The sequence below is a fragment of the Anopheles merus genome, chromosome X, assembly GCF_017562075.2.
Source record: "Anopheles merus strain MAF chromosome X, AmerM5.1, whole genome shotgun sequence".
In the NCBI taxonomy this organism is placed as follows: domain Eukaryota; kingdom Metazoa; phylum Arthropoda; class Insecta; order Diptera; family Culicidae; genus Anopheles; species Anopheles merus.
The window spans coordinates 9872426-9884601 of NC_054081.1; the positions used below are offsets into that span (position 1 = coordinate 9872426).

The 12176-nt window shown below is 54.8% G+C and overlaps 2 protein-coding genes across 2 annotated transcripts; both read left to right on the forward strand.

Moving 5' to 3' along the window:
* The first annotated feature begins 541 nt into the window (after positions 1-541).
* Positions 542-7719, forward strand: LOC121591151 (serine protease persephone-like). The gene is made up of 7 exons (XM_041911567.1): positions 542-891; positions 981-1158; positions 1234-1570; positions 1644-1818; positions 6225-6700; positions 6778-6961; positions 7052-7719. Exons 1-7 carry the CDS (start codon positions 816-818, stop codon positions 7396-7398), a joined length of 1773 nt encoding a protein of 590 aa, XP_041767501.1. The 5' UTR covers positions 542-815; the 3' UTR covers positions 7399-7719.
* Positions 7720-7813: 94 nt separating this feature from the next.
* Positions 7814-10876, forward strand: LOC121591143 (serine protease persephone-like). Its single transcript, XM_041911556.1, has 2 exons — positions 7814-9667; positions 9743-10876. The coding sequence occupies exons 1-2, from the start codon at positions 9547-9549 to the stop codon at positions 10762-10764; spliced, it is 1143 nt and encodes a 380-aa protein (XP_041767490.1). The 5' UTR covers positions 7814-9546; the 3' UTR covers positions 10765-10876.
* The last annotated feature ends 1300 nt before the right edge of the window (positions 10877-12176 follow it).

Sequence of the window (12176 nt, forward strand, 5' to 3'; positions counted from 1 at the left end):
TCCTCGAAATGATCCTGCTCCTGGAACTTATGCTGGCCCCATACTAATCTTGGAATTGTTCCATAGACCATTCAGGTTATGGTGTTCTTCGTTATTAGAATTCGTCGTTAATGCGCGTTACTCCTGCCTACAATTCGTACAGCTTAGCGGCGTCCGCAATGACGTTACTATCCGAAAGCAAAATATAGAATGTCTGAGAGGTAAGGCTATCGTTGGAGAACGCACTGTAGATTGGAGGGCTCCAAAATGTCCCCATCCGCGCGCCGAGCACAGACAGGGAAGTGGGTTCGTTGTATTGTGGCGCGCGTACTCACTGTTTTGTTCGGCGATCCGGTTTGGCTCGCAACGCATCGAACTACACAACAACGTAGGCACGCAGAGAGCTACGAGCGAGTGTGTGAGCGAACGTGAGCGATAAAAAGCATTTAGGACGAGAGTGCGCAAGAGTGAGAGAGATCAAAAGATAGATAGAGAGAGAGAGCGAGAACTCATTATGGAGATGATCCACCAAACTGGCGGTCGATCTTTGCTTTCCCGGTGCGATTCTTGCACTACACACTACTCAACAACATCGCCCCATCGTCGGCGCACACTTTCATCGGCAAATTCAAATCGATGGGCTGTGTGTGTGTATAAGTGTGTAGGTGCTGCTGCTGCTGCTGCTGCTGCTGGAAAGAACGAGCAGCGACATCTGCAGCTCAGTTATCAATTCGACAGTGCCGGTGGCAGTGTTTGGGCCGACCAGTGCTGGCCACGTGTTTTTTCTTCTTCTCGAGAGCAGTTTGGGACAACGGCCGAAGACGCAGCGTGTCAGGATGGCCCGCTGGCTGCCGGTGCTGTCGCTTGCTGCCGTCCTCTCGCAGGCCAGCGGCATCATCGAGGAGCGGTTCGGTAGGTCACGCGGGTCGTGGTCGTGCTCTGGACCCGCAAGCCTGTTCTAATCAAAAACACCACAGCCTACTAAACCTTCCCCTTTGCAGTGGGCGACCCGTGCACGCTGTATTCGGGCGAGCCGGGTGTCTGCGCCCGGGCGACCGAATGTGCCTGGCTAAGGCCTGCGCTGCGCGCTCACGAGATCACCTACGAGCAGCTGGTCAAGTGTGAGTTCGAGGGGAACGATCTGGTCATCTGCTGCCGCGCCCCGCCGACCAAGGCATCGTAAGTTGGACCAAGTTTTGGGCCGTTTGGCGTCCGTTTCATCTACTTCTCGCACATCCGTCCTGTCTTTCCCAGCCGGGTGGGAGTGCGGCCATCGGTGCAGGCCTGCGCAACGTACGACGGGACGCAGCCCCAGCTGGCGTACCACATCATCGCCGGGTCGAAGGCGCAGGAGGGCGACGTGCCGTTCATAGCGGCGCTCGGCTACCGGCCGCCGACGGCCGACGATGGCCCTCCGACCGGCGCCGGCTATCTGTGGGCGTGCGGCAGCAGCCTGATAACGGTGCGCTTCCTGCTGACGGCGGCCCACTGCATCCGCACCCCGCACGGTATGCCGGTGGTGGCGCGCATGGGCACCATCGATCTGTTGTCGCCACCGGTGCCGGCCGACGTGCAGGACCGTGCAATTAAGGTAGGGTAGTGGAGCGGACAAGAACAGAGAGCAGTATCTTCTAACGGCTCCTCCATAACCATCTCGCACGCAGAACATTATCGTCCACCCGCAGTACCGGAACAAGTACGACGACATCGCGCTGCTGGAGGTGACGGACCCGTTCCAGATGGACGTCGGCCTGCAGCCGGTCTGTCTCCGCACGGACACGGCCGAGTTCGGGCCGGACGTCGTGCTGCAGGTGGCCGGCTGGGGCCAAACCGAGGAGAGCGCCTCGTCGGCCGGCCTGCTCCGGGCGAACCTCAGCACGGTGCCAGTGGCCGAGTGCGACCGGACGTACGCCGGGGCCATGCTCGCCAAGGTGAAAAGCATCCGGCCGTCCCAGTACTGTGCGCGGGGGTTCCGGGCGCCGGGCGAGGACAACTGGTACAGCGACTCGTGCGAGGGCGATTCCGGCGGCCCGCTGTACCATGTGGCGGGCGAGGAGGGCTCCTCCAAGTACTACCTGGTCGGCGTCACCTCGTTCGGGCTGGGCTGTGGCTCATCCACCCCGTCCGTGTACACGCGCGTCGCCTACTACCTGGACTGGATCGAGTCGCACGTGTGGCCCGAGGACGGAACCACATGACGGGTGGGGCGCGCTCTAGCAAGACAGACATCACGACAGCCGCACAGATATTATTCGATTGGAGCCTCTCTGCGCCTATCTTGATTAGCTATAATTTAGCCTTAGCTCTAAGCTTCGTCCGGCCACCGAGTGCGTGAGTACAGCTTGTCCGGATCGTACCAGGCATCAGTTTGTTTATGTTGGGAAAGTTCCTTCAACAGCCGCAACAACGTTGTGATACGAAAACAAAAAAGTGATCGTGAGTAATGAGGAAAAGAAGACGGCACTACCAATCAAACCACGAATCTGCTGACACACATTTTGGGTTAGTCGTAATGAGAGAGAGTTTTACCGTTGTGTTCTGTATCCAACAACTGCTATGCTGCTGTGAATCTTCGTTCAGTCGGTCAATCAACAAATAAACCCACAAATAAAAAAAACCCCTCAATGATGAATCGAACAAAATAAATCCTCGCCGTTTCGCCACACAAGAACAAACCAATATCCGATTCCTCCCGACAACTACCCGCTTCTTCGGACCTTGCACCGTGCGGCGGTGATTCGCGTGACGATCGAACGTGTTAAACCTTCGCCCGCAACAGGTCCCTTTTCCCTGGGTTCTCGGGCATCACTCGAGGGGGCATTCCCCGTGCGGGAGTCGGTGGCAAAACAAATTGAACAGTTGGGGGAGAGAGTGGCCCGGGTCCGCTGGCCGAACTCTCCACTCTCTGGCTTCTGTGGCAGGCTGTGTGCTGACACGCCTGATTAGACACTGCTAACTCTTGAGGTTACAGGTGGGTCATGTTGGGATGGTAGTTTTTGGCCCAGGCAGATTGAGCAAGATAATTGAAAATACTTATGATACTTATTTTCTTGTTTTCTACAACGTAAGTTTCAGTTTCTTTCTCTCAAATCTCTCGCAGTCTCGCAAGGAGACAAATCGAAGTCTTTCAGGTGTTATGTCTCAGCTATAGGGTCCAGTGTGACAAAGATCTTCAAATGACTTCCGGTTTGGATAGCAATTAACATCTTGGAAAAGCTGAAAAGAGCAACATACATCAGGTGCATTATGATGTTACTATTACGTACTCAGGCAGTTGTGTGTAACCGTGCCTCGATGAATCCGACAGCATCCGAGATCCAAAAAAGCCGTTAAGGGCTTCAGGAGCGGTCGGGGTACGGAGAACATATTCCCCTAAGCATCCCATTGTGTTTAGTATGTAGTTCCAAAACGCAAAACGTTACATGTTGGATGTTCCAATAACAAAATCTGCATGCTTTGCAGAGGTCACCCAGATCTTCACATAAACTTGAAGATCCTCTGTATTGGAATAAGACCCAATAAGAGCGCTTCTACTACATGGTTCCTATTGCGGAATCATGATATCTTTAAATTAGCTCACCTGGAGCAGGCTGCTCAAGATTCATTGGAAGTGAAATCAGCTTCGGATTAAAAAAAAAAAGGATACCAAATTTATACATTCAACCAAACCACTTACTGGAACTTTCTAGAACATCAGTGATTCCGGTTTTTAGAATATATATTGATATATTGATTCCGGTTTCTATGAGCAGTTTTAGCGACTCTTTGAATTCTGCACTCTCTTAGTAAGATCTTCTAAATCCTAACATACCTAACCTAATTGTACATCTTGGTGGCGAGTACAACTGAGACAACTGCAAACTGTTCCCAAACAATATCTGCTACCGAAGGGTTTATGGGGTTCTCGGACTCATCTCGCACCGTGCAACCTGATTGATGAGGGAGTAAGGGGGGACATAGAGCGGGCACCCTGTTCGGAAGTCGCACCTCGCGACGAAAACAGACAACGCACACACAGGCACACGCCGATAACCGGTCGCCAAATGCCCCAAACGAAGAGCGAACCTCGCCAGAGCAGAGCAGCGCGCCACGGTCGCCGCACGACGCAAACCCGTTAGTCGCTTGTGTGAGCTTCGTTGGCACAGATCGTCCCGAAGCGGGAAGCAGTACGCACGAACCATCACCATCACCACCACCAACAACCGATCAACCGAAAGGACGAGCGAGCATTTCGAAGGTCAACTCTTCAATCAGCTGGCGAGCGTGCGCGCGACGGCGAAAGCGGCTGCTGTGTGTTGCACCAGTGCTGTCGCAATTACACCCCGATCGATATAGGGTCGACGCTCCAACACCACCTTCAGCAATCAACAGTGCGGTTGCAGATCCCCCCCCCCCCCGCCGATCTATATGTCCTGTGCCCTCACTACTCTGCGCAGCTTGACCCGGCGTCTATCCTTTGTGTGTCTTTCCTGGTGGCACGCGCTGGTCCAGCAGTAGTCGAGGACCCGTACCGCTTCTTCGAAATCGCGCACGTCGTCGTCACCTTCACCTACCGACCTTCCCCCCCCCGGGACGTGGTTTTGCAGTGGCCGGCGGGCCCCGAGTGCTTTACTTTTTTGTTGCTTTGTTCATCGCATCCTCGCGTACGTGACGCAATGATTCGCGTCTAAATTCGCCGGACGCGATGGCTTCCCGTTGCGCGACTGCGTACGAGTGAGTGCGAGCGATCGAGCGAGCGAGCGAGCGAGAGGCCAATGACCGGTTGCCCGCCGTCGGGGTAAAGCCGTGCAGAAATCCCGAAGCCCGATACTTCCGCGCGCATTGTTACGGTGGTACGACAGCCCAGAGTACAAAACCCGACGATCGCTGCACGCGCACACTTCACCGCTCTAGAACGAACAGCCAGACAGGCCGGCCTGGAATGTTGCGGCACGTTGCGACGATCGGCCTGCTGCTGCTGGTGCTGACCGGCGGCGCCCTCTGCCAGACGCTTTACGGTAGGTGGTGCAGTGGGGAGGAATGTAAGAGGAGTCGCGTCTAAGTGTGTGTGTGTGTGTGTGTGTGTGCATTTGGGGTTTTCCGAAACGTTGCGAATATTCCGGTTTTTATCGCAGATCGTCAGTTGAACCTGTTCCCATAAGGTGCGACTTTCTTTTTTCTTTTTTTTCTCGTTGCTGCTGAGCCGTTTTCACTTCACAATTCGCGAATAGAATGCAAATGGTCGAATAGTGCAAGCCGCCTGAGGTAGGCTCAGACCCGGCCAAAGTTAGAACGGCGCGCACAGATGATAACCTTCCCGTGTGACCCTGATGCTGTGGCGCAACAAAAGCATAGGCCCGTGATGCCACACACACACGCACACCGACACGATTTGAGTAAAAAATCCGTTGTTTGGCACGTTGTTTGCACTAGTGGTGTGCTCTCTGGAGCGTACCCACGACTCCGGGTATTGTTAGTCCAATTCCAACTCCGACTAACTCGGAACCACTAGTTTCCTAGCCCGGAGTCGACCGGGATCACCCAGAGACGTTCCGGAGTCCGGAGTCGAACACATCTGGAGACGCCCTGAGTCGTCCAGAGTCGTTTGGAGTCTTTTGGAGTTGTACGGTGTCGTCCGAAGTTGTCCGAAATTGTCTAGAGTCATCCGGAATAGCCCGGAGTCGCCCGGAGTCGTCCAGAATCGTTAGGAGCCGTCCGGAATTGCCCAAAATCTTCCAGAGTCGGAGTCGTCTGGTGTCATCCGAAGACGTCCAGAGTTGTCCGAAGTCGACTGGAGTCGGGCAGAATGGAAGTCGTCCGATGTTCGCCGGAGATGGTCGATGCAATCCGCCGATGACTCTGGAAGACTTTGGTAAATTCCGGACGGCTCTTAATGACTTCGGGTGACTCCGAACCACTCCAGGCGATTCCGGACCCCAGCCGACTCGGGCCGTCTCCAGCGTACTCTGTCTGACTCTGGAAGACTTTGTATAATTCCGGACGGCTAAAAACGATCATGACAGACTCTTTATGACTCCAGACGCCTTCAAATCCAAAAGACTCCAGGCGATTCCGGAAGGCTCCCTATCTTCCGGAGTCGGTTTCAAAATGTTCGAAGTCGACTCGGAGTACACTTCAAGTCCTGCATTTTGGGGCGTGCTTAGCCTCACACAACCACACCTCCGTGTGTTAACGGTTCTAGCCTTCGGGTGCTTTGCTTTTCCCTCCTCTCTCTCACACACAAATTCTCACTTTCCGCTTCACAGAGGGAGATCCGTGCGAGCTGCGCGATGGTTCTGCCGGCGTCTGCACGGATGCGACCGACTGTCCCTGGTTTCTGGAGGTGATCGTGAAGAACCGCCGCTTTGCCGACCGGGTGTCGTGCGGGTTCGACGGCCTGACCGAGGTGATCTGCTGCAAGACGAACGGGACGCGCCCGCTGGGCGTCCGGTCCCGGCTGGCCTGCGAGCAGGTGCCCAAGTACACGTCCCGGCTGACCTTCCACATCATCGACGGGGAGGAGGCGAGCGAAGGCGAGTTCCCGTTCATGGCCGCCCTCGGCTACCCGACCGACGACGAAACCCAGCAGAACATCAGCTACCGGTGCGGTGCCAGCATGATCTCGACCGACTTTCTGCTGACGGCGGCCCACTGCATACCCACGAACGATCGGCCGACGGTGGCCATCCTGGGCACGAACAATCTTGCTCCCGGCAACCATGGCGTGCTGGTTGGGCTAAAGGTATAGTTGGTAGTGAATCTCCATTGTAATTGGGCAGGCAGGTATAATCGTTGTCGTTCCGCCCCGTCCTTCCACAGGCGTTCTTTCCGCATCCCGAGTATCGTACCAACCGGAACTATCATGACATTGCACTGGTACAGCTCGAGCGGCGCATCGAAAACGAACCGGACGTCAATCCGATCTGCCTCAATGACGACCTGAGCGATCTGCCCGAAGACACTGTACTGACCGCCGAAGGGTACGGCATCATCGATCTGGACCGTAAGTCCCGCCACGACCACTGTGCCTACTATTACTACTACTACTACTATTACTACTGACACCGGATCCTTTCCCCTCCCTTTGTTGCAGGCAACCTCCGCTCGAACCAGCTGATGAAGGTGAATCTCACGACGGTACCGTGGCAAAAGTGTAACCAGACGTTCGCCGACAGCAATCTGCTGAAGAACAACCGGAAGCTACCGCAGGGCATCGTCGCGACGCAGTACTGCGCGACCGGGCGCGAAAACGAAGAGAAGAAGGTGGTGGGCGACACGTGCCAGGGTGACTCGGGCGGCCCGCTGCAGATAATGGACGACGGGAAGTACAAGCTGGTCGGCGTTACCTCGTTCGGCAACGGGTGTGGCAGCAACACGCCGAGCGTGTCGACGCGCGTCGCCGCCTACATCGATTGGATCGAGAGCATCGTGTGGGCCTAGTCGGCCTAGCGGAGCCTTCGCATTTAGGACGGATTCGTTAGGACGATAGGTAAATTTGCACACAACTGTTTGGACTGTATTGGAGGACGTTTGTATAGCTGTAGAGAGTCAGAGAGAGAGAGAGAGAGCGAGAGAGAGAGAGAGAGATAGAGAGAGACACAGCGAGAGAGAGAGAGAGAATGCGAGGGTAAGAGAGCAATACTCAAGCGAAGCAGATGGTGATGGCGTAGAGACGTACTGTACCCAAAACCCCGAACATCGTTCCACAATTCCATCCTCCCTAGACACACTGGAAAGTATATTAAAGGTTCCTGCAACGTAGTTCAATTCTTTGCACCTTTCCTCCCCCCGTCCTGAGCAGGATGTGCAACATTCTCGGCTTAGCCTGTTGAGCTAGCGGGCACCAGATGACACCACCAGCTATAGTTGCACTGTAGAAGTGTGATCGGGCCGACGCCATCACGCGTTTTTCAAGTGGAGGGGACGATGTTTCCACTGGATTGGGTTTGGCGAAAAAAAAACTGGTTTGTTCTACCGCCCGTTTTTGATGCGCTCAAACCTGCCGACACAAGGCACCGAATCGTCTTCTTGGTAAGGTGGTTGTTGTTGTGGTTGTTGTTGTTGTGGTTGTGTGTTAATGCGATATTTGTGTGGCTTGGTAAAGCTGGTCAGAGGCCACGTTTGAGCGGGATGACAGAATGCTCAGTGACCCGTTGAGACCCTGTTGGAGCGATTAGAGCGGAGCGCTTGATTACGTTTGCGTTTGCCGTTCAGCGCCGGTTTGCTTATGCAACGCCGTCTCCCATCCAACTGTCCAGCAAGTACACTTAGGCTCCTGCCCGGGAGTAAGGCGAGTTCGTTCGCGTGCAGTCTTCTTCATTCCATCCATCCCGTCCGAAGTTCAGCTACTCGTAGCTAGTGCAATGTAGCGTTTTGAAAAGCGAAAAGAACGACTCTTGAGCTGCAGATGAACCCTGCTAGCTCCAATGGAGCTCCACTCGTTCGATGTTGCCCTCTCTATGCTTTTGCTGCTCTGCTTGAACAATGATTTACAATGACAGTTTCGCTAGATGAAGCCGATGCAGAGCACACAGACCAATGGAGTAAACTCAGACTTCTTCCTTTCAAATGGGGACTCTGCAGAGATCACTCTGCACGAGCTTGTGACATCCCCTAAAGTAGCTAGCCGATAACACCCGTTATCATCTAGCTTTGCGTTGGTCCTTGGAATTGTCTTCTCTCCCAAGCCGCATCAGAAGAGCAAGATGTAGTAAGGGCGCATTCTGGATCAAGGCCGATCAAGTACTGCTGCACTTGGTCAAGGACCCGTGAAAGAGGCCGCACAGGCTCGAGCGAGCAGAGAAGACATCTCCAGGAACTGAACTCTAGCAGTGTGATTTCCAAAAAAAAAAACAAAACAAAACAAAACAAAACCCGGAACCACTGTTATTGAAGCTCCATCAATCCCCACCTTGTGCATTCGCGGTCGGTCTTCTTCAGCCTTGCCCCGCTCAAGGTTCGTTTACCGTGACCGTGACGGTTTCGGCGGCGGCGCGGGAGAGTGGGAAAGGGAGGGAGGGGGATGCTGTAGATGCCGCTTCTCGGTCGGAGCGAGAAGGCAAATTCGGAGCCGGCCTGCGCTATTTGCGCGATAAATAAACAGCGCACGCACACACAGGCGCACGCAGCGGGTTCGGGTTGGCCCGTTTGGTGCCTGCGGCCCGTCAGCCAGCGCCACAGTACCGCGTTGGCTGTTTGCGTCGAAGAAGCGTACGGTTTGCCGTTAAATTCGCTGCGCAGCGTCGGTCGGCCGGTTTGGAACGCCAATCGAACAGCATCGAGCACGGCCGTGACGGTGTGCGTGAGCTCGGGTCGGATCGATTGTTTACATCGAATTAGGGTGTGCGCGGGAGGGATTCCATTACCCGCAAATTCTCCCCCCCCCACCGGGCAGCTGTGTTTGCACGCGCGCCTCTCTGTCTGTGTGCGTGTGTGTTTGTGGAGGGTCGTTTGGTGGTACGCGGACGACCTTGCGTTTGAGCAGCAGCAGCAGCAGCAGCAGCATCAGCCAGACCGAACTGTCAAGCCTGTCAGGGTTAAGTTCCGCAGGTGACAGTTCGGCAGGAACGGCTACAGCTACCAGGAGCGATGATCGGCGCAGATGATCGGCAGTGGCGGGTCACGCTGGCCCTGCTGGCGGTGCTGGGCGGGCACGTACTGCTGCTGGCCGCCGACCAGATCCTGCTCGAGGACGACCCGATGCTGTACGGTAAGTTGGGAAGGGGGGGGGGCCTTGTTGGGGCGACGACCACGCGCTGACTTTGTGCTCTTTCTCCTTGCGCAGAGGGTGACGCGTGCGAGCTGCGGAACGGCACGGCCGGTCTCTGCCGACCGGCGAACCAGTGCGAGTGGGCGCAGGAGCGCCCGTGGCCACTGCACGAGCTGGTCACCTGCTCGTTCAACCAGTCGCTCCCGATCGTCTGCTGCCCGGTGGGGCTCGAGCCCCGGCTCCAGGGCGGCACGGTGGCGAAGCGCATCAGCGTCCGCCAGTGCGAGCAGTTCCCGAACGGGACCGGGCTGGCCGACCACATCTTCAACGGGGTGGCGGCCCAGTTCGGCGAGTTCCCGTACATGGCGGCGCTCGGGTACGGCGCACCGAACGGCACGGAGGCCGGCCTGCCCTCCCTGTTCCGCTGCGGGGCCTCGCTCATCTCGTCCCGCTTTCTGCTGACGGCGGCGCACTGCTTGCGCGAGCGGCCCGTCTTTGCCCGGCTCGGCGTGCTCGAGCTGCAGCCGGCCCGGACCGTCGACGAGCCGCTGGACATTGCGATCCGGCAGGCGACCCCGCACCCGGACTACCATGCCGTCACGTACCAGAACGACATCGCGCTGCTCGAGCTGGCGGAACCGGTCACCGGCGACTGGCCGTTCGTCGAGCCGGTCTGCCTGTACACGAACGCGACCGGCGGCGGGCCGGAGGCGCTCGCCGGCCAGCCGCTCTCGGTGCAGGGCTGGGGCACGCAGCAGCCGGGCGACACCGAGCCGGCCGCCCGCCTGATGAAGGCGAACGTCACCCTGGTGGAGCGGGACGCTTGCGCCGCCAGCATACCGCGGACGCGCCGCAACCCGACCGGACTGCATCCCGGCCAGCTGTGTGCGCTCGGGCGCAACGAGCAGAACGAAACGGTGGCCGACACCTGTCCGGGCGATTCGGGCGGCCCGCTGGCGCTGAACGTGGACGGGCGCCACTATCTGGTCGGCATCACGTCCAGCGGCTACTCGTGCGGTTCGCCCATCCCGGGCATCTACACCGAGGTGGCGCGCTACCTCGACTGGGTCGAATCGATCGTGTGGCCGGACGTGTGACCGTCGTCGCATTGTACATCACAACAAAAAAACAATGCCCAAACTAAAGGCAAGATTTATCTAGGGTGTAATGTACTCGTTTGTAATAAAATTACTCATAATTGATACGGAAGCTACCAGCGTAGTGCAGATGTTGCGATTTGTTCACATCGAGTCTAATATTAAGTGAGGTGCATCTCATGGACCTAAGCCTACTCAACAAGTATTTCCCACGTGCATAATTTCTACCTTAAAGATTGCAGCTCTCTGACGATACGATTACAGATGTAACGTGGCGCATCTAGTTAGCCTTCAGTTAGCCTGACTCATAATTGATACGGAAGCTACCAGCGTAGTGCAGATGTTGGGATTTGTTCACAACGAAGGCATGCTACAACAACTTGGTCAAACTGGGTCAATCAAGTCTAATATTAAATGCGACGCTTCTCAAGGACCTAAGCCTACTCAACAAGTATTTCCCACGTGCATCATTTCTTAAAGATTACAGCTCGCTGGGACATCCCGCGCAACTTCAACGGAGATGCAGTCAAATTTCACCAGTCCCTTTATCCAAACAGTTCCCAAAACCGATAAAACTAAAGTGATACGATTAGAGATGTAACGTGTCGCATCTAGTTAGCCTTTTGATTAGAAAACTGAGTCAATCTGGACATACAATCCGAGGGAGATAGTGATTGAGCCCATTTATGGATTAAAGTAGCATGTTTTTTTTTTGAATTCTTATCTAACTTCTGCTTAGCTTGTGTATGGCATGTGTAGGGTGTGACTATGATAGTCTCATATATCGGTTCCAACAATACAAACCAAAGTTACGGCCTAAATTCATCAGTTCACACCAAGGTTTCATAACTCAAGTGAAATCTCGCCCGGATCTAGTCGCTTCGTGGTAAAAATGTTTCTCTATGGAGAACATTTAGACAGTCCCGTCCATGATCGATACACGTGTTGTCTCTTCAGGTGCAATGTCTCTTCCCAAGGCGAATACTCTCTAAGCGGTGTATGCGATTTGGCTTTCCAAATTCTTGAAGATGAGTTTTTGAATGATAGTTCACGAAAAATTGTCGTTCAAAGGATGCCAAACGCGGTTTCTTGTTTACTCTGTAGCAGCACGTTGATTAATGTTAAGCTCGATCGGTCTTTTGGGCATTCAAATTTGAGAGAGTTCACTGTAGTTACTGATCGTCCGGCAAATTGCAGCAGAACGCGGTTTAATCAGGCACTGGACATTCCCCGAAAACTCAAGACAAACATCTGCGTGGTCCAAGAATGAAGTTTACACTGATAAGTATGAGTGTTTCGAAGATGCATTGACAATATTTGAACTTTGATGTGAATTGCAGTGCACCGAATCATTAAATCGTTGCCTGGAGGTGTTTTTTTTTAATCCTATTCCTCAGTTAAGAACTGGCATT

What these genes read in the sequence shown, in the direction of transcription:
- LOC121591151 (XM_041911567.1), top strand. Translation starts at nt 816, where the DNA reads ATGGCCCGCTGGCTGCCGGTGCTGTCGCTTGCTGCCGTCCTCTCGCAG. An exon ending in CATCATCGAGGAGCGGTTCG is followed by an intron (nt 892 to 980) that starts GTAGGTCACGCG and finishes TCCCCTTTGCAG; the next exon opens with TGGGCGACCCGTGCACGCTG. An exon ending in CTGGGGCCAAACCGAGGAGA is followed by an intron (nt 1,819 to 6,224) that starts GCGCCTCGTCGG and finishes TCCGCTTCACAG; the next exon opens with AGGGAGATCCGTGCGAGCTG.
- LOC121591143 (XM_041911556.1), top strand. Translation starts at nt 9,547, where the DNA reads ATGATCGGCGCAGATGATCGGCAGTGGCGGGTCACGCTGGCCCTGCTG. An exon ending in GGACGACCCGATGCTGTACG is followed by an intron (nt 9,668 to 9,742) that starts GTAAGTTGGGAA and finishes CTCCTTGCGCAG; the next exon opens with AGGGTGACGCGTGCGAGCTG.